The sequence below is a fragment of the Geotrypetes seraphini genome, chromosome 4 (genome assembly GCF_902459505.1).
Source record: "Geotrypetes seraphini chromosome 4, aGeoSer1.1, whole genome shotgun sequence".
NCBI lineage: Eukaryota > Metazoa > Chordata > Amphibia > Gymnophiona > Dermophiidae > Geotrypetes > Geotrypetes seraphini.
In genome coordinates, this window is record NC_047087.1 from 305,677,587 (window position 1) to 305,700,224 (window position 22,638).

General features: G+C 37.5%; 1 protein-coding gene across 6 annotated transcripts in view; it reads left to right on the top strand.

Annotated features, from left to right (window-relative positions):
• The window catches only part of PDCD4 (programmed cell death 4), a 134,817-nt gene that overhangs the window by 90,871 nt on the left and 21,308 nt on the right, over nt 1-22,638 (top strand). For 5 of the 6 annotated variants that reach the window (XM_033941747.1, XM_033941743.1, XM_033941741.1 and 2 more), the window contains one exon: nt 8,872-8,979. In XM_033941747.1, coding sequence (XP_033797638.1) covers nt 8,872-8,979 — 108 coding nt within the window. Of the gene's footprint in view, nt 1-8,871; nt 8,980-9,571; nt 10,160-22,638 lie in introns of those variants that run through there. The other variant, XM_033941745.1, reaches the window with a different exon arrangement.

Here is a 22,638-nt window from a genome sequence, read left to right on the forward strand (position 1 = left end):
TGGCCTACTGAGAACAAGCCAGCACGGATTCTGTAAGGGAAGGTCATGCTTAACGAATCTTTTGTACTTCTTTGAGGGAATAAGTAGTCGGGTGGACAATGGGGAACCCATAGACATCATTTACCTCGATTTTCAAAAGGCTTTCGACAAGGTGCCACATGAAAGGCTGCTTAGGAAGCTGTGGAACCACGGGGTGGGAGGGGATGTGCACAGATGGATCAAGCACTGGTTGTCGGGTAGACTGCAGAGGGTCGGAGTAAAGGGACAATATTCTGACTGGCGGGGAGTCACGAGTGGTGTGCCACAGGGATCGGTGCTGGGGCCGTTACTCTTCAACATATTTGTCAATGACCTGGAAAAGGAGGCAAAGTGCGAGGTTATAAAATTTGCAGACGATACCAAACTGTGCGGCAGAGTTAGATCCAGGGAGGAGTGTGAGGACCTGCAAAGGGACCTGGACAAGCTGGAAGACTGGGCAAACAAATGGCAAATGCGCTTTAACGTGGAAAAATGCAAGGTCATGCATATAGGGAAAAATAACCCGTTGTTCAACTACAAATTGGGGGGGCATTGCTGGGAGACAGCAGTCTAGAGAGAGACTTGGGTGTGCTGGTGGATGCATCACTGAAGCCATCTGCGCAGTGCGCAGCAGCCTCGAAAAAAGCCAACAGGATGCTGGGCATCATAAAGAGGGGCATAACAACCAGGACGTGGGAAGTCATCATGCCATTGTATCGAGCGATGGTGCGTCCACATCTGGAATACTGCGTTCAGTATTGGTCGCCACACCTCAAGAAGGACATGGCAGTACTTGAGAGAGTCCAAAGGAGAGCAACGAAACTGGTAAGAGGGCTGGAACACTGCCCATACGCCGAGAGGTTGGATAGGCTGGGGCTCTTCTCTCTGGAAAAAAGGAGGCTCAGGGGAGATATGATAGAGACCTTCAAGATCATGAGGGGCATAGAGAGGGTGGATAGGGACAGATTCTTCAGGCTGAAGGGGACAACAGGTACGAGGGGGCATTCGGAGAAACTGAAGGGAGATAGGTTCAAAACAAATACAAGGAAATTTTTTTTCACCCAAAGGGTCGTGGACACCTGGAATGCGCTACCGGAGGAAGTGATCAGGCAGAGTACGGTACAGGGATTCAAACAGGGATTGGACGGATTCCTGAGGGATAAAGGGATCGTGGGATACTGAGAGAGGTGCTGGGATGTAACACAGGTATAGAAAGCTAACCAGGTAATAAGTATAGAAACCCAACCAGGTAGTGCATGTGCAAGACCGGAGGGTTAGGACTTCGATGGGAAGATAGGACTCAATGGGAAACCAAGGTGGCAAGGGGGCCCCTTCTGGTGATTCAGACAGGTCGTGACCTGTTTGGGCCGCCGCGGGAGCGGACTGCTGGGCAGGATGGACCTATGGTCTGACCCGGCGGAGGCACTGCTTATGTTCTTATGTTCTTAAAACACAGCGCTAAGACTTATCTATTCACTGAGGAAACACGACCACATCACGGCGGCATACCTCGACTCATACTGGCTCCCAATACAAGCAAGAGTACAATTCAAATTCTACTGCCTATTATTTAAAACCACTGTTATTATTATCAATCCTCAATGTCTACTTATGATTTAGCCTTTAACAAGATTTTGTAAAATCTTACTTACCATTATTTTATCCCTTGCATATATATTGTCTAATATCTCTAAATATTTTTATGATATATCATTTTATCTTTTGCGTACATATTGTAAAAATATCTCTTAAAATTTTTTTATGACTTATATCATTTATGGCTATTTACATCGTGCATATATGTATATGGCTCATTATCATGATATTTGTTCATATAAGGATTTACAATTCATGCAGTCATTAGTTATGTTCCCTCATCACAATCAGGTCATATTTTTTAACAGATACATACTATGTTTTCAGATTCTTTACATGAGGTTCGGTTTGGGCCACTATTTTTCTTTTTGATATTATTTATCTTCTTTTGATTTTTAACATCATAACTCATTTTATTATTACTATTTTTTACCGACGCTGTAGGGACACGCCCACCCCTCCGCTTATTGGATCGGTTGCCCTTCAATCAGTTTGTTTTCCCTTGGACCTTTTTCGCCATTTTGTGACTACTGCTTTACGATTTCTTAAGGTCTCTTTACGTCTCTGAATCATTCATAATTCTTGGCATCTTTTCAGTAACTTTACTTTAGTGAGATTTCACGAATAGTTGCGACGCTCGTCGATACATATAGTCCGGTAAGTTTTGATTTCTTGTCACTCTTTTATCTGATTTTATTAGTTCTTGTTTCTCCGGCGGTTTTTAAATATATTTTCCTGCATTTCTCCGTGTTTCACCATTTTCAGCTTAGCCCGCATTTTGATTTCTCTCCCCCTCATTTCTCCGGGTTTGGTTTTTCATTTTCTTTTTATTTTTAACTCTCAATTAACCACGCCGGTATGAATGTATCTGCATTTTTGGCATTCAGTTTAATTACATATTTTGATTCAGCAGACCTGTTTTTTTAAGTTATTATAACTACTGTGGCGCACAATACCTGGGTCTGATTTGTATATGTTTTTATATATTTTTTCCAAGATTCTCCCAACATTCAATTAGATTATAAACGTTTATTTTTATTTTTCATCAGTGACCCATTCATACCATACTTTTTAATTGATTATATTTTGACTTCAAGTCCAATAGCCCCGACTGTAAGGTTTATTAATGATCTCTTTCATAGGTCATTTATGGGTGTACATAGTTAGTACTAATGCCGATATCATTTTTTCTCTTTAAGAAAAAGTCAGCGTTATTATTCTCACTTTAGAGTTATGACCGGATATGTCCCTTGGCTGCATGTTTTATTGTCTTATACTGTTATGTTTTTTGAGCTACCCTTTGGTCATTTTTTACTTCTGATTATGCTTGGTGTCCTTAAGTATAAGGTGATCTGTCTGTTTATTTATTCCTTATGGCAAATCTTTTTATGACATTAATTTTTTGCTTTTTGCTCTTATCATTACACAATATACTGGATAATACAAAAGTTTTCTTTATATATACCTATTTATGTCATATTAATTATTTTTTACTTAGGAGTTGATTGATTATGTTTTATAACATTTTTTAGATACACTATATTTTTATCGTTGATTTTTAATTTCACGATTACAATTATAGCCCAGGCTTATAAATTATATCGTGTAATACAAGGTATATTTTTATATGATATGTTAATGTCTTTTAGATGTGATTGTTTCATATGTTCATGATATATGTTTTATATATATATATTACTTATCTATTTTCAAATCTACTTTAATCAAAATTATGCATAAAATTTCAGTTCAACTTATACATATTTTTGGGTTCATATATTAATTTTCTGTTTTTATGTTTCTTGATAGTTTTTTTTCTACTGAATTTTGTCCATAGCTATTTTTTGTGACATTTGTTTTTTTCCTTTTCTACCATGGTATGTATCCTGTATGCTTTTTCTTTTGTTTATATTCTTCATCTTTCTTCCGCTTCCCCAGTTCCCATCACACTAATATCTGATTCTATCACTATCATCTTATATCCCTCTCTCACTTCTATAGAGCACTTAGACTTCTATATAGTCTATCTTAACCCAATATCATTGTTTGTTTGGTCTTTCTGGTGCGTGTAGTTCATCAATATTGCATGCAGTTTGGTCACTATTTTAATATATATAAAACATACACATCGATCCTGATATTATTAGATCACAACAATTTAATTTTAAGGTCACATAAGATCATCTCGTCTTTTTATTCCACCATTATTGTTTTATTATATATATCTTTATTTTTTTATTATTGTTTCTTATATGATTTTAATATTTGTATCTTGTGTTATATTTTATACTTAAATAGGACCCCTGATGAAGGTTGTCCAAAACATGGACCGTGTTGGGTCCCCTGTTTGGTAAAAAGGTTTTAAATATAATTTTTTGTCACAATAAATTTTGCCTACGTTGTTGTACACGTCTGCAGTTTTGTTTGTTTGTTACTATTTAAAACCATCAGAGTTTACTTCGACGGCTCATCCCGTATTCTGGTACAATCCCTTATACTGAGTCAACTAGATTATTGTAACATCGCCTACTTGGCACTCCCCCAGAAGTATACGTGACAATTGCAACTAGTTCAAAATGCAGCGATCAGACTACTCTGTGGACTGAAAAAGTTTGATCACGTGACACCTTCCTATCGACTTTTACACTGGCTGCCGATGGAGGCATGTGTGAAATTCAAGTTTGGTTGTTTCTGCTTCAAGGTACTCTACGGCCTAGCCTCTAAATACATAACAGACCTTTTCTCCTTCACAACCAATAGACACAAACGAAGCTCACATCTGAACTTTGTCTCTCCACTGGTCAGAGGTTGTAAATTTAAAAGTCATTACCAACATCTTCTCGCACATCAAGCAGCACTATGGGGTAAAGACCTCGAACAATTGCTTGTGCCCACTACCTATGTGGAATTCAGGAAACGCCTAAAAACACATCTGTTCCTGAAATACTTAGGAAACCAACCTATACAATCTCAATCCTCAACAAATGATCGCTAGAACTATCAATAATTAAGTCTGTACTTTGTTTATTCCATTTAATCTGTAACATTTCTAATCTGTAACATTTCAAAAAATTGTAAACCGCATAGAACTTCACGGTCCTGCGGTATATAAACTGTTATTATTATTATTATTATAAACGGAGACAGCCCAGCCTACCTAAACAACCGCCTAATCCAAACTACCTCAACCAGACACAGGAGAACCCACAAACCGTTCAAGCATCCCCCATTTAGAGACATCAAACGAAAAAAACTGTACGATGGCCTTCTAGCCACACAAGCAGCAAAATTAGACTACCAACTCTCCAATTTACTGATAATGGCCCCAGACTACAAATTGTTCAGAAAAAAAATAAAAACCATGCTATTCAAGAAATCCTTGAAGACAAACTAACACCGCAAGACTCATCCCAAATCTCTGAAGCAACTCGCTCCTCTCTTCAATTCCTCTGGAAATGGCCAGATAACGTCTTTTGTAATCCGCCTTGAACCGCAAGGTATTGGTGGAATAGAAATCACTAATGTAATGTAATGTAATCTCTCAGGTTTCTAACTTGGAAAATGGTATTTCTCCTCTGTATCACATCGACATGCTGAGTCAGTGAGCTTCAAGCACTTGTGTCATACCCTCTTACACAGCATTCTACCATGGCAAGGTGGTTCTTTGAAAACATTCCAAGTTCCTCCCAAAAGTCATCTTGGAATTTCATCTGAATTCATAGTTCTTCCTGTCTTCATTTCAAGACCACATTCTTACCCTGGTGAAGCAGCATTCCATACACTGGATTGTAAACATGCTCTTGCATATTATTTGGATCGCACCAAAAATCATAGAACATTCACTCAGCTATTCCTTTCATTCAATACAAATAGACTTGGAACTTCTGTCACCAAGAAAACCATCTCACTTTGGCTGGCAGACTGTATTTCCTTTGAAGGGTGATGGGTTCCCTGATACCAAGATGCAGGAGGAGAGGGAACCATGGTTTTTGCGGCCACCGAGGAGTATCTGAGGACAGCAGGCAGATATTCTCACAACCCTCCCACCTCCCCTAGTTGACTTCTTAGCTTTTTTACTGAACTGATGGTCCCATGAGCCCATGTCGGGCAGGAAGGCGCTGGCGCATGTGAGGTACTGGCAGTCTCAAGTCTTTCAAAAAGTTTTAAGGTGATAGTACACTTTTGTACTGTCCTTAACGGGTTCCTTGGATAACTCACATGTGAGACTATCTGCCTGCTGTCCTCAGGTAACACCTGTTACAGGTAAGTTATTGCTATTTTCAGTAATGGCACCAGTTTAATGGAATAGTTTGCCTAGAGCAGGGGTAGGGAACTCCGGTCCTCGAGAGCCGTATTCCAGTCGGATTTTCAGGATTTTCCCAATGAATGTGCATGAGATCTATTTGCATGCACTGCTTTCAATGCATATTCACTGGGGAAATCCTGAAAACCTGACTGGAATACGGCTCTCGAGGACTGGAGTTCCCTACCCCTGGCCTAGATAAATCCATATGGAGGAAAATACGAAGTGATTTATAAAATTAATGGAAAGCTGGCTAAAGTATGTAAGAAAGGGACATTTTTAAAAAATTTGGTTGGTATTTCCTGTTTGTTGCCAAGGGGAGTGTAGATTGTAACTTCTATTTGTGAAAGTATGTCAATATGGTAGTTTTAATTTAGAAGCTCTGTTTGGTTTGGATGTCTGAAAACTGGCATTTGGATATCCAAATCCCAATTTTATAAAGGCAGGATATGGACATCTAACATTGCAGTATATCCATATAGCAAGGGGGCTTGTTTTGTGCAGGAGGACCCAAAATATTTTATTTTTTATTTTTTTATTCATTTTATAACTTACATCAAGTGTACAATAAATATCAAACAATTATAGTACAACATCACTTGAAAATCTACAATATCATACAACAAGAAGATTTAACCCCCACTCCCCTCCCAAATTCATATACAACTAAAATATACCACATGAAAATAATATCTTATGTCATTATAAATATATTATTAGTGGAAAACCAAGAATTCCCCTCCCCACCCCAAATCCACATGAGTATTGAAATTGGGAAAAGTATAAATTATTCATTATAATAATACTTTAATAATGGTCTCCACACATCCTTAAATTTATTATAGTAACCTTTTTGAACTGCCAATGCTCTTTCCATTTTATACACGTGACAAACTGAAGTCCACCAGAAACAATAATTCAGTCTTTTACAATCCTTCCAATTATATGTTATTTGTTGGATGGCAACTCCTGTCAATATCATCAAAAGCTTGTTATTATTAGCAGATATTTGACATTTAATTCTCATAGACATGCCAAATAAAATTGTGTCATATGACTATGCTACATGTTCAAAATATTTTATTTTACTTATTTATTTAAATTTATTTTTATACTGCCTATTAATTGTCTAAGCAGTTTACATTCAGGTGCTCAGTCAAAATATAGATGTCTAACTCCGATCATAGAAGGGGGGTCGGATGTCTGTATATTTAAACCTAGTACTTGTCATGTCTGCTTTTGTGATATGCCCATCTCCAAAGATGACCCTGTCAAGGTTAGAATAGGGGTTAAGCCGACTCCCCTAACCAAGAATCCAGAAGCAGGTAGAGCCTCAGAGGTTGTAGAGGACAGGGCTGCCTATCCCAAGGACAATGAATCTGATGCAGACCTAGATCCCTTGCCCGAGCCAAAGCCTGTCAGGAAAACAAGTTCCCTTAGGAAATACAACCAGCTCCCAGAGTGTAATTTTACCACTGAACTGAGAGGGAGCCAAAGAGCCTCCAAAGCAGTACCTCAGCCATGTAAAACTTTTATTAATATTAACAGGGGTTGCCATTCAGCAGATTACAGGAAATTGGAAAGATTATACTAAACTAAATTATACTTTTTGGTGGAATTCAGTATGCCATATTTATAAAATGAAAAGGGTGCTTGCTATACAACAAGGTAATTATAATAAGTTTAAAAAGATTTGGGGGCCATTGATTATTTATTCTAATGATCAGACATCTTAAACACCTCAGTATTGGAAAAGAAAGAGGGAGGGTGGGAGTATGAATTATAAGAATTGATCATTGTTAATTATTAACAATGGGGTTGGGTTCACAAAAGACCTCGGGTTGGGTAATTTTGTGGGTGCTTGTGTAAACCTTTTTATGAGAGAGAACCCGGCAATCCTGTTCCTGCAACACCAGGACTGGAGTGCTGCATAGCGCTGGAGTTTTTGTTTTGTTTTTTTAAAAACCCCAAGGACCTGGTGAAGACCCGGGACTAAGATAAGCTGAAGTCCAGGGATCCTTGTAGTATAATGAACTGATGACTATGATTTCCGCTTTACCTGAAAGAATAGTTAAAGACTGTGCTGAACTCAGAACTTATCAATACTTACCTGGAACAGGATATATATATATATTTTTTTAAGTTTTTATTCATTTTAAAACTTTCATCAAGGGTACAAATATTCATAATAAACACAATTAGTCTGAGCACTTGAACATCTTATCATTATTTTTGTTTTGATTTCTTTTGGCTGATTGAGCTTCCCAGAACCCTGGCAGAAGTATTGTCTGTAGCTATCTCTGGGCTGAGACAGAAAGCCAGCTTTGTTACTTTGTTTTGTTTGGATTAAAGCTGTTGGCCATATGCAGTGTATCTGATGTTGATTTTGTACCATTAATACACCAGTGAACTAAAGTACTATGTATGGTCTTCCCTCTTTGGGAGCCACGCCAGGGTCGTGCTGCCACCAGTCGGCGGACTCCGCAGTGCCCTCGTGGACCCGGCTGGGTGACACTTTACAGAAAGGTGCTCTGATTCAGCAGCTTGCCCACTAGAGGAATTAAGGCACAACACCTTAATCCCCCAGTGGTTGCTGTCATCCTTCCTCTTCTCCGAATGTGAAACTGTCAAGGGAGAAAACTGTCTTAAATATTATGGATATTCTTGACAGAGCAGCATGTGATTCTGAGGAGCAGCTTAATAGTTAGTGCAGTGGACTAAGAACCAAGGGACCCAGATTCAAATTTCACTTCAGCTTTTTAAAATGTTAAGTCCTCCAGGGACAGAAAAATACCTACTGTACCTGAATATGTGACACCTTCAAGTCTACTCTAAAAGAGATGGTTGAACCATGTATATAGTGCTACAGGAAATTTCCAAGCTAAACTTTCACATAAACACAGTGAGTTTCTTAGTTAATGGATTCCACTGATTATGTTTCATCTTCCAAACAGATTGATATGCTGCTAAAGGAATACCTTCTCTCTGGCGATGTAACAGAAGCTGAACGTTGTCTTCAAGAACTAGAAGTGCCTCATTTTCATCATGAACTTGTATATGAAGTAAGGTGATCTGTTGTTGGAGTTGGTTTTTTGTTTTGTTTTTGTTTATGGTTGCATTTTAATCTTGTATGGTACAAATAAGCTTAGTTTTAAGCTTTTTAACAGACAAATGGAATTGAAGTTTGAAGTTGATATACTTCATAGGTTTTCAATTTTTTTTTTTTTTTTGGGGGGGGAACCTTGTAGAAGAAATGTTATCCATGTAATATACAATAATATCCTCTGACTATGTTTTATAAAAAAAATATATATAAACAATAATTGCTTGGGATAACCACTTCACATCAACCAGTAATTGAAATTTGGACATTGATGCTACTTGTAGACTATTTTAAAACACAGTATTTAAATAAAACTAAAATTCATGTTTCGCTTACTTTCAGGATGCAATTATAGATGGTTTGCACATGGAAAAAAAAAATTACATATGTAAATCGCCATGTCATATAAATACCAGTTCTGGATGGAATGCTACTTGTATGTGTATGCAAGTGGCTCAAGCAGATTTGAAATGAATGTGTTGCAAGCGTGGTTTGGGTAGACCATGTGGGTGTAATTTTACAGAGTTTTCTATGTGTAATTCCTCTTCCAGGTGTATCATTCTGAACAAGCGGATTATCTCCCCATGGCTGCCAGTCATATGCAGAAGGAATCCATTACAGATTTTTTTCTGTGACCCTCCTACTTCACTGGGAGCTCTACTACCACTTGCAGTTTTTCCCTTCTGCATGCAAGCCACAAGGAGTGTTTCTGTTCTGCTCTCCCTTCTTCTTATTTATTTTTTCCGAATTTTATTTGGCAATTTAAGTATTTGGAGTTTACCACCTTCAGTGTCAGCCCTGCCTTCATAGAGAAGATCACACTCCACTTAGGCACTCTAAAGAACTTGGAACACTAAAACATGCACTATTAATGGCTACTTAGATCTATATCATGCCACTATATAACCTATTTTAACACACGTGGGGAATCTCAGAACGCCACTGGTCTAATGTAATGCAGTCCAATACAGTGTGGCAGCACTCGTCACTGGCTCACCCAATCGTGTATTAACTAACTAAACCTATGTTTTTTCTGTATATACTTTTTTTGAATTTGTTTTATTTCGTTTTGTTTTGTGAATGTTTCTATTATTTACTAGTTTGTCATAATCAACCTATCAAAGGAATAAATAAATAATTTAAGACTTCATATCAAATTTGTATCAAAAGTTCTTCAAGGGTTTCACTTCATCGCATATTCTCTATTTCACTTCATCGCATATTCTCTATTTCATATATTTCATTAATAATTTAATCATTTTCCAATTAATTTCATGGTTTTATTGTTTTTTCATTCCCCTAGAAATCAGAAACTTAGCTTGTTTGTTCAATGTCGCTGTGGGGCTTAGTGTAACAGCGACATTGAACAAACAAGCTAAGTTTTTTATTTCTTTTTTAAAATTTCTTATTTATTTATTGAAATTTATACATACTTCGCAAGATAAACTCTTGTTTTAAGGAATATAGATAGTAAAAATAATAATACAAATCAGCTATTGCTGATAAACCAGAAAATAATATATAATCTTTCTTAGACCACTAAATTAGAAAGAGGTAGAGAAGGAAAAAAAGGAGTGAAGAGAAACTCCAATGGAAGAAAAGATAAAAATATCAACACAAAGGCATAGGCTTAACAACCCAATCCCATTATCCTAATTACCATTCATTGAGTCTTTCCAGTTGCCAAGTTTTTCAAGTCCAGAAAAGCTCGCAATTGGTCTGGAGTATAGAAGACATATCATACTCCCAAATATTTTATCAAACATTTGCATGGATATGCAAGTAGAAATGTTGCTCCGAGAGTCAATGTCTCGGCACGCATTGCTAGAAATAACTTCCTCTGCTCCTGTGTAATTCTTGTGACATCAGGGAATATTGAAACCTTTTTCCCGTAATACAAAGTCTGAGGGTTCTGAAAGTAAAGTCTCATAATAAGATTTACATCTTGGTCAAAGACAAGTGAAATAAGCAATGTAGCTCTTTCTGTAGAATCAGACAATGTCGTTTCCAATAATTCTGTTATGTTTAAAGACTTTTCTAATTGTGGAGGTGTTTCTGCTTCTGGTGTAGAGTCATCTTTTTTTTTCTTAAAAGGTATATAATAAATTCGGTTCACTGGTGGAATATGTTCAGAGGAAATATTTAGAACTTCTATTAAGTGATGCTTCCACATATCTAAAGGTGCCACACCAAAAGGCGCCACACCAAAATTCAAAAAACGAAGATTAAGTCTTCGATTATGATTATCTGTTCAATTTTCCTGTTCAAAAGTAACCTCTCCTTAACCAGGTTGTTAGTTACAGCCTGTTTTTTTATTTATAAATTCTTTATTCATTTTTACAACTTACAACAAGTGCGTCAGGAAATAGCATTTGAACTTGAAAACATCACTTGATTTTCTATCATTATCAGCTTAGATTAATGATATTTAATCCCTCCCACCCCTACCATATCATATGCAAGTTACAGCCTGGATATCTACAACATTGTCTTTTATATTACCAATTTCTGAGGACAATTCTTCTTTAGTTGCTGTTTAAAGCTTTCCCCAGGACATCAACAGTAGTTACCAGGGTGGATATGTTAAATATCTTTTCAGTAAGTTTCAGCAACATTAATTAATTTGAAGCGTTAGATGGGTTAGAATTTTTGAATTTAATTAATGGATCGAAAGTTCCTGATCATATATAAAAAAGTCTAGAAGAGCCTATATAATTAAAAGAATTGCAAACAGCGTTGAAGTCTCTTAGAGTTGGATCTGCTCCAGGTGGTGATGGTTTTACGGTGGAGTTTTATAAATCGTTTCAAAGTACCCTATTACCTCATTTATTAAATTTATATCAGACTCAACTAACTAAGGGTTGCATTACAGGTACTATGGCAGAATCTTTAACTATAGTTTTGCCAAAGCCAAATAAAGATCCCACGTTGGTTTCAAATTACAGGCCTATCTCTTTGATTAATGTAGATGGAAAACTTTTAGCTAAGACATTGGCTTTACACTTAGCTGCGGCTCTCCCTTATATTATTGATATGCACCAAACTGGGTTTGTTGCTAAGAGACATTCATCCAATAACACCAGATTGGCTTTTCATATGTTAAATTTAACAAAAGCCATGAAAGATCCAGCTTTCTCTGTGTCTTTGGATGCAGAAAAAGCCTTCGGGTGGAATGGACCTTCATGTATCAAGCATTAGACTGATTTGGTATAGGTTTAGGATTTATACAAATGATTCGAACATTGTATAGCTCCCCTATTGCTAGATTGTATATTAATAATAATTTCTCAACGTTTTAATTTGCAGAGGGGGGTTAGACAAGGCTATCCCTTATCTCATTTGCTTTTTGATATTATATTAGAACCCTTGTTATTAGCTATTCAGCAAGTGAAGGAGATACAGGGTATTCCTTTTTTTAAAAAAAATTCTTTATTCATTTTTAATCTTTCATCAAGTGTACAAAAATCATAATTAATTAACAAATCACTTGAAAATCATATCATCAGTCTCTTTACATAAAATAAGAATCCCACCCCTTCCCTCCCACCCTGTTATTAATTCTTTCACATAACCTTCCAAAACCATCCCACCCTCATTCTATTCCATATGGTGTATCTTCCACAGTAAAAATGGTATTCAATCATGGCAAAACAATGTTAATGGCTCCCATATTTTAATAAAGTTTTTATGTAAAAGATACAGGGTATTCCTTATTCAGATCGGGAATACAAGGTTTCTGCATATGGAGATGATATACTGCTTCATTTGAGAAATCCAGAAACAACCATTCCATGCTTACTTCAATTAATAGAGAAATTTGGAAAATTTTCAGGATATAAAATAAACTGGAACAAATCAGAAGTTCTTCCACTTAATGTGCATTGTATAAAAGGCTTGTTTGATTCATTCCCCTTTGTATGGAAGAAGGATGGATTAAAATATTTAGGTATTCGGATAAAGAATACGCTAGAAGACACAATGAAAGAGAATTAAAAATTTTTATTACAAAAGGTAACAGAAATTTGTGAGCAATGGAATCCTTTACATCTTTCTTGGTGGGGGAGAGTTCAAATTATCAAAATGATGATATTGCCTGTGGTTTGTTATCAAATGGGTATGATACCAGTTTTTTTCCAGGAGTCCTTTTATTAAAAATTAAATCGTATTCTTACAAAATTTATTTGGCTGGGTAAAATTCCTAGAATCACTTTAGTATCTCTACAAAAGCCAATTACAGAGGGTGGGATAAATTTTCCCAATTTTTATAGGTATCATCAAGCCTATATTTTGCGCCAGGGTATGTATTGGGTCCTCCCAGAGCTCATGGACAATACCCCAGACTGGTTGTGGTTAGAATGGCGACTCATGTTTCCTTTACGTTTATGTCATGTTCTCAGTATCAAAATGCCTAGATTGTATAAAGAGAACAGAATATTAATGGACACATGGAAAACCTTACAATATGTCAGTAATTTAACATATATTCCAATATATAAATCGACAAATCAAACTATATGGCTAAACTCCAAGATTCAAATTGGCGGATTTAAGGTCATCTGGAAGCATTGGATGATAGCAGGTATATGTATTTTGGATGATGTGATTTCTTTTTTCAGTTCAATCTTTTTTATTGAATTTACAATAAAACATATCAAAAACGATAAATAATACAACTTAACAACATAAAATACAATCTTCAAACTTCAGTCACAAACTTGCAGTGCATATATTAAAAGTGATTTCCGTCTAGCAAGCATATTAATACATATCAAGGAGACGTCTCAGACTAGCAGAACTTATATTATGAGCTATAAAGCAATCGAAAAGGTATTCAAAACGAATGTGAGGAGACGTAAAGGTGTTTCAAACATCAGACACTTTTTAAGATAAGCAATATTCAATCACAGGTGACCAGACCTTCAGGAAGGTCGACAAAGAGTTAGTTTTCTCAGCTGCCACTTTCTCAAACCTGGAGTATAAACATACTGAGTTCCACCAATGAGCATAAGAGAGGGCAGAGAAGTCCTTCCAACATGACATAATGGATTTAAATGCAATTAGCAGTAAACAGGATAACAATCTAGACTCAAATTTATCCAAATGTGTTTTAACTGTATTCGCACCATATATAATAATCTGGTAGGAGATAGACTCATCAATAGGAAGGAACTTACATATTGTACACCAAACCTCATTCCAAAATTGTTGCAAGAAAGGACATTGAAATAACATGTGATTGTAAGTACCAACATTTTGCAAACAGGACCAGCACTTGTCTGAAAGCGAAGGGTCAATTTTGTACAGTTTACTTGGAGTCCAGTACACTCTATGAAAGAGAAAAAGCACCATTTGCATCATTGCTGATGATTTCATTGCTTTGAAGGACGTCAGCCATATATTCTCCCAGTCAGGTAGTGGTTCTGTAGTTATCAGCTCACGGGTCCACACATCATATAAGGCAGAGGGAGGATGAAATTTCCTCGCATGTATCAGTTTATACCAATTAGATGCTTGACCTGATTGCGATTGTATTTTGGTCACCCATTGAAGGATGGTGGGTTGATCCTTAGAGAGAGCTGACTGTTTCAGACGTACTGAGATGCAATGAGTCAATTGAAGCCACTGGTAATGCTGAGATGGCGATAAACCGTAAGCAGTCGCAAGCTTGTCGCAGGTTATGAAGTGATCCCCATCTCTGAGTTGCTGTATGGACCGTATTCCGAGACGACGCCAGGATTGCCATTCCAGATATTGGCCTTGAATCTTTAAGTGTGGATTGCGCCAGATAGGAGAGCTCATAGTATCTCCCCATGACAGAGGAGCTAGGTTATCTATTATTTGAATGGCAAATTTTGTTGCTGTAAGTATAGGATTCAACTTTTTACCAGGAACTTGTTTCATAAAGGAGAAGTACTTTAAGTGATGCGTATCATACAGTTTACGTTCCAATTTCAACCATATAGACTGATTATCATCCAGAGGCTCCTCTAACCACTTGGAACCCTGTCTACAGAGAAAAGCTAGGTGATAACTATATAGGTCAGGGAAGTTTACCCCACCATTTTCTTTCGAGCATTTTAATTTGTGTAAAGCGATACGCGGCACTTTCCCATTCCATAAAAACTTTGTCATGAGTGATTCAAATTTCTTATAGGCTGCTGGAGGGAACAGCACTGGTATCATGGATAGTATATATGTAAGTTTCGGTACCAATACCATTCTCAAGGAGTCCAAGCATCCCCACCAAGATAATTTCAGAGGTGACCAGCGGGAGGTAGTAGAGTCGATTATTTGTAGGATATGTGAGGTGTTTAGTGATAAGGTTTCCTCAATGGACGCACCAAAATATATTCCTAAGTATTTGAGTTTTTCAGGTGCATATTTCAACTTCAAAGTTTTAATAATATCTCCGCAAGGTGATCCAGTCAATGACATGACCTCGGTTTTAGAACTGTTAAGCTTGTAACCAGATACAGATGAGTAATTAGATATAGATTGAAGAAGGGTAGGCAATGAGTCTATATCAATGTATAATTGAACATCATCAGCGTACGCTGTCAACTTAATTTGTAAGTCATCAAAATTGAGACCTGTTATGGAGTTATCAGATCTTATAGCAATGAGTAAAGGCTCTAAGGCTAAATTGAATAATAAGGGAGACAGGGGGCAGCCTTGTCGTGTGCCTCTGGATGGTGTAAAAGGTGCAGAAAGGACATTGTTAATGCAAAGTCGAGTAGAAGGATTAGAATATAAAACTTTAACCATGCGTATAAAGTCGTCATGAAATCCAAACCACGCCTTTTCGGCGTCGAGTGACATAGTTATTCCATTTGGCATAATTTTTGGGGCTAAAGATAGCACATGAGTAAATAACCGAGTGTTGTCACTGGATAGACGTCCTTGAAGAAAGCCCGTTTGCTCCATGCTGATTAATTTCGGGAGTACAAGTTGTAATCTTGAAGCGATCAATTTGGCAAATAATTTAGCATCGGTGTTTATTAGAGAGAGAGGACGATAGTTTTGCACAAACAGTGGATCCTTATCTGGTTTTGGTATGACAATAATCACCGCCTCTGTGAACGTGCCTGTAGCGTAACCCCATTGAATGAGATAGTGAAAGTATTCCAGCAATATCGGAAGAAGATAGGATTGGAACGCAAGGTAGAATTCAACTGGTAGGCCATCCGGCCCAGGAGCTTTGCGTTTAGCCATGGAATGCAGAGTCTCTGTAATCTGATTTAACTGAATGGATTGAGTAAGAAGAGTATTATCATGGTCATCCAGTTTCGGGCCACAGATATTGTTTAAATAATTCTGTATCTGAGTGCAGTCCGGAGAGTCCGTTGAATAGAGCGTCTTGTAGTAATCCTGGAAATGATTACAGATGGCCGAGTTATCCGTCAGAGTATCTGCAGCATCATCCTGCAAAGCAGGAATTTGAGTCTTTTCAGATTTGATTTTTAGATAATTAGCCAGATGGTGGCCAGCCCTGTTATTATTGGCATAGTAATTGGCTGCTTGTAGGAATATCTCATTCGAGGCCACTGTACTGAGTGAAAGGTTATAATCATATCGAAGTTTGCCAAGCCGTTCAATGATTATAGGATTCCTGAGGTCTGCAAAATGGTTCTTTTCCATGACCAATATTTGATTCTCCAGGTCCTTTATTCGATTTCTATCTTCTTTCTTCTTTGAAGCATATGCGATGATCTGTCCTCTTATATAAGATTTAAAAGCATCCCAGGTAGAGTGCCAAGATGTATCGCTAACAGGATTGAGATCAAAGAATTCTCGGATGTGATGATTAACGTGCTCCACAAATAATTGATCTGTTAGTAGAGATGAGTTGAACCTCCACATTTTCTGTGGAATAGTCGAGAGGATGCCATTAAGGGTTAGTGTTATGGCAGAGTGGTCAGACACTGTTATAGGTAAGATATCTGAAGAGAGTAGTTTCCGGACCAAAGAATAACTTATCAGGAAAAAATCAATCCTGGAATAGGAAGTATGGGGCGGAGAGAAAAAAGTAAATGTGGATTCCTCTTTATGGAGCAGTTGCCATGGATCTATTAGTTTCAACTGGAAAAGTATATTCTGAAGGCTGTGCCATGCTCTGGTTCTTTTATATGGCACATTAAATTTCCTATCCTTTTCTGGGCATAATATTAGATTAAAGTCACCACCCAGGATAAATGGTTGAATAGAATTGGATCCAATATCAGATGCCAGGGACTCAAAAAATTCAGGGCAATCCAGATTTGGAGCATAGATATTATATACAGAGAGATGAGTGTTGCCCACGAGTAAGTTCACTTTCAGCCAGCGGCCCTCTGTGTCATGTGCTGAAGAAATTATTTGTATATCCTGTCGCTTCCTGATGAGTGTGAGGACTCCATTCTTCCGTCCCAGAGAGGGAGAAAACAGAGGTGTGTGAGCCCATGAAGGGGAAACCTTAGAGGCTTCCAGAGCTGAGAGATGAGTTTCCTGATAGAAGACAAAGTCTGGCTGATGGTTTTCAGTATAACGTATTATTTTGAGACGTTTTATTGGATTATTGAAACCCTTTATGTTCAGGGAAAAACAGGTTAATGACATATACACTGTATACAATGATATAACATTAGGATATTACTAACGCATATTAGTGCTTTAAGGTGATGGTAATTCTCCAGATTAGTTTGCAATAGGAAGAAAGTGCTTGCTGAATCTGCATTAAGAGACACTGCAACTATAAACAGTAACTTAAACATGTCAACTAATTCAAACATACTGTGGGTCAGTGAGCTGAAAGGAGAAAGGACAAAACAGCATTACTCCAGGCAGAGCTAACATGAGTTTCTAAGCATCTAATACACGACTCATAACAGATGATGTGATTTCTAATGGTAAACTGCTTGCTTTTTCACAGTTGCAACATAAATATGGTCTTAATAAATCACAAAGCTTTAGATGGTTGCAACTGAAGCAGGCTATTCAGGCGGGATTCCCTGAATGGAAAAATCTTAACAATCAATATAGTTTGGAATTTTTATGCTTTCAGATGAACTTCCTGGGACATCAGGCCACGCAGTTGTATAAATTGATAAACGGATTTATAAATAAGAAGCCTAAAACTGGTCTTAGGGATATTTGGAGCATTGAGATTAAGCATCAAATTTCTGTGTCTCAATGGCCACGAATTTGGTCTTGGAGGATGAGATGTATAGTGTCCGCACCTATGAGACAAACTTGGTTTTTTCTCCTGCATAGAGCATTTTGGACCCCAATTCGATTACAAAAGTTAAATAGTTCTAAGTCTAATAGATGCTGGCATTGTAATCTTGAAGCAGGGACTCTAGATCATTTATTATTCTATTGTTCATTTATCTTGGCCTTTTGGAAATCAATTTGGGGCCAAATAAATTGTTTATTGGAAAATCCTGTAGCATTATCGTATGATACGATTCTATTTGGTATGTCAATGAGAACAAAGAGCCAAATTTCATCTAAAAATAACAGGCTTTTATTGATTATGACAGGGGTCACCATACAACATATCACAAGTAATTGGAAGAATTGGAGTAGACTCAATTACAGTTTTTGGTGGAACTTGTGTCACATTTATAAAATGGAAAGAATAATAGCCATACAAAAAGGAAATTATAATAAATTCAAAGAGATTTGGGGGTCATTGACAAATTATTGTAATGATTAGATACCATTTTTCCATTATAAGTACAATTGCAAAGGAGAGGGTGGGGTGGGGGATTCTGAATTTTATTAAAGGCTTAGATCAGTAGAAATGAGTATTTTTATAGAATATATTTGATTGCATATATTATGATAGGGGTGGGAGGGAAGGAGTTAAATTTTATGTATTGATGCTAAATTTGATAGAAATTCAAGTGATGTATTCAATTTTAAATGTCAATTATTGATACACTTAATGTAAGATGTAAAAATGAATAAAGATTTATTTTTAAAAAAAATTAATTTGAAGCGGAACTTAGCTTTAGTTTGTAGTTGTAGTTCTTATCCCCTTGCTGACGCATTTCACAAATAATTCATCAGGACGGGGAAATCTTTATTTATTATTTCTGCTTTATTCTCATAGCCGCTAGCATGTAAAGATGACTAGCGGCTATGAGAATAAAGCAGGAATAATAAATTAAGATTTCCTCGTCTTGATGAAGTATTTGCGAAACGCGTCGGCAAGGGGATAAGAACTATAACTACAAACTAAAGTTAAGTTCCGCTTCAAATTAATTAATGTTGCTGAAACTTACTGAAAAGATATTTATTACAACATATTTATTTATTTATTGAGTAAATCATAAGTGGGATAAAAGATAAAAGAAAAAATGTTAAAACGATAAAATGCCAGACTGGGTACCACCAAAAGTTATATTACTGAGGTGGATGTCTGAAAATCCCTAGAATGTCTGAGCAGTGAGTGTTAAAGTACCTATATTGACATATAACTATACACTATCTTCTGTGGAAGTTTGTATGATATTGGTCTGGTGAAAAAAAAGAGTTTCATCAGGTTGGACAAGAACCCACATGTGTCTTCTCCAACACATGTTACTCTCATGATGGTCTCCATAGATAGACACATTACAGAAGTGCCTAAGCTGGAGTCTTGGGTCAGCATTGGTTGGTGGCTCCATCCTCAGTCCCTCTCCAATAGCCTGCTTCTTTGGATAGCTTCCTGGATGCTCATAACAGCAGATGCCAGCTTCCTAGGCTGAGTAGCTGATTGCAACTCATCTGATTCAGTGGTGTTGGTCGCCCTCTCAGAAGAATTGGCCGATCAATAGGCTAGAACTGTGTGCCATTCAGTTGGCTCTGGTGAAATTGCAGTAGACTCTGGAAGGCGCATGATATCCCTAAGGCACCATTGATACCCGCTCAGTCTCAGGCATCAGTGCAGGATATTGGTTCCAGGGTTGATGACTTTATGCACATTGCTTCACATAGTTTTCATCAACTATGACCTACTTACTCTTGACAGAGCATCAGTTGCTGTTTGAGGGAGTGTTTCATCGGAGTGGTACCAAAAACATGAGTTCCATTTCAGCCTCTGTTCTTCAAGTCATCTTAGATGTTCATCTTCAGAGCGTCGGTCTATATCCAAAGGACACTCAAGATCCAAACATCATTGGAGCATCGAGTATAATCGAAGCATTAAAAAAAATCGAGGCATCTATGTACTTCATCACATTGAGATTCTGCATCGAAGATCGTCCATGAGTCATCAAGACAATTCATCAAAGTGTCAGTGTTCTTTGTCGGAGAATCAACATTCTTCATCTAAACACTGATGTTCTTTACATCGAGGCTCTGCATCAAGGTATTAAAGATTTTTCATATGGGGCACCAAAAGCTTTTTATCAAAAATTTGAATTCGTCTTTAGCCATGGCACAGCATTCCAGCTCAAGTTTCTTAATTTCTTATGGACTCCGCTGCGCAAACTTGCATAAGAAAGGAAATTAATGTTTTGTCACAGATGGCATCACTGTGTATATTGGAGCGTAAGTATGGGTTGAAAAGACATCAATGATTTTTCATTGGGATACTATGACAGGAATTCACCATAGAGCCTGTAAGGTGGGTTTTTTCCTGTTGTCTGGACTCGATCACAGAAGGACTAGTGGGGGAATCTTAACATAGGTTTAGAGCAGTGGTCTCAAACTTGCGGCCCGCCAGGTACAATTTTGAGGTCCTCGGTATGTTACCATTGTTCTGGAATGTTGCCTTCCTCATTGCTGTAACCTCACACAAGCGCTTTCCTACATCTGTACGCGATTGTGAGGTGGAGTGGAGAGGACAATCATATACAGATGCAGGAAAGCGCTTGCGTGAGGTTACAGCAGAGAGGCGGACAACGTTCCAGAATGTAAGGTAACCATTGGAAGCAGTGCACTTGTGCATGTGTACGTAATCTCGTGAACTCTCATGAAATTCAGCACCTCTCCTGGCAGTAACTGCTTAATGTAAGATGGCGGTTGTGTCCAATGCTGGAGCAGATGAGAGCTGAAGGTGGTTGTGGATGCGACCACTGGACACTTAAGGCTCAAGTTTTCCATGCACAAGTCGGATATTGATTCTCCCCTCTACAAAAAAAAGCCTAGAGTACTACACCAAAATCTTGTCTCATGTTTCTGTGTCTGAATTCAAGAGGGCCTAGGATAGGCGCGTGGGATCTCTCAGAGAGAGAAAGAGATAATGGTTACTATGGATGGGCAGACTAGATGGGCCATTTGGCCTTTATCTGCCGTCATGTTTCTAGTTAGAATCTAAATCATAATTTTGCATGAGGTAAAACTCTTTATAGTTTATAAATCTTTCCTTAATTGGTTCTGATAATTTCAGCTATACACAGCTGAAAGCAGTGCAATGTGCAGAAAGTGATAAACTATCTAAACTCCACTTTCTGCACATTGCACTACTTTCAGCTGTGTATAGCTGAAATTATCATAAGCAATTAAGGAAAGATTTATAAACTATAATGAGTTTTACCTCATGCAAAGTTGTCATTTCTTTAATAAGACATTAACCATATTTTCTGCGGCTCTCCAAGTACCTACAAATCCAAAATGTGGCCTTGCAAAGGGTTTGAGTTTGCAACCACTGGTGTAGAGCCTGTTAAGTAAGATTCCTTTCCATGTTTTTTAAAAAAAGAGAAGCAGTACTTGTACTTTGTACTTTTACACTATCAAATGGACATTCTCTTTCTCCATGTTAACCAGTTAAACTGAATGGTTCTGTGTTTTGTCCTCTAACTAGGATCAACCAGCATCGATCCATGTTGCAACTGCCTTTCCAAACTACTTCAGGAATCCACCATGAATGTAGAGCCTGTAAGGTGGTCTTTTTCCTGTTGTCTGGATACAAAAATGCAAGAGCCTGTTTAGTTAGTTTCCTTACCATGTTTAAGAAAAAAAAAAGTAAGACAACCAGTGTTTACTTTTGTGCTTATGCACTATCAATGGACATTCTCTATATTACTTTGACTTCTTTGCCCTTTAAGCTACAATAACACACACCCTCTACTATATTCAGTGTGATTCATTCTCTATATTAACCATTGAAGCAGAATGGTTCTCTGCTCTATCTTCTAAGTAGGATCAACCAAATTTTTTTTTTAACTGAAACACGCCTTCCACTGTACCATCAATGTTTATACAGTACTGTCCAGGAGGCTCATATAATTACTTTGAAGTATCTTTCCCTACATATGTAAAGAAGTTCTTTACCCAGAGAGTGGTAGAAAACTGGAACGCTCTTCCGGAGTCTGTTATAGGAGAAAACACCCTCCAGGGATTCAAGATAAAGTTAGACAAGTTCCTGCTGAACCAGAATGTACGTAGGTAAGGCTGGTCTCAGGGCACTGGTCTTTGACCTAAGGGCTGCCGTGGGAGCGGACTGCTGGGCATGATGGACCACTGGTCTGACCCAGCAGCGGCAATTCTTATGTTCTTATATTCTTTACACCATCTCCTTTTTTATTCTAAAGGAACCCGGAGGTTTGGGAGTAGCTGTAGGGGAGGAGGAGGCCACTACATCCTTTTTAGGATGCTTTTTCATTTACTCCAGTTTATCTCAAACAAAGTCTCTGGACCGAAGATTTCAGTA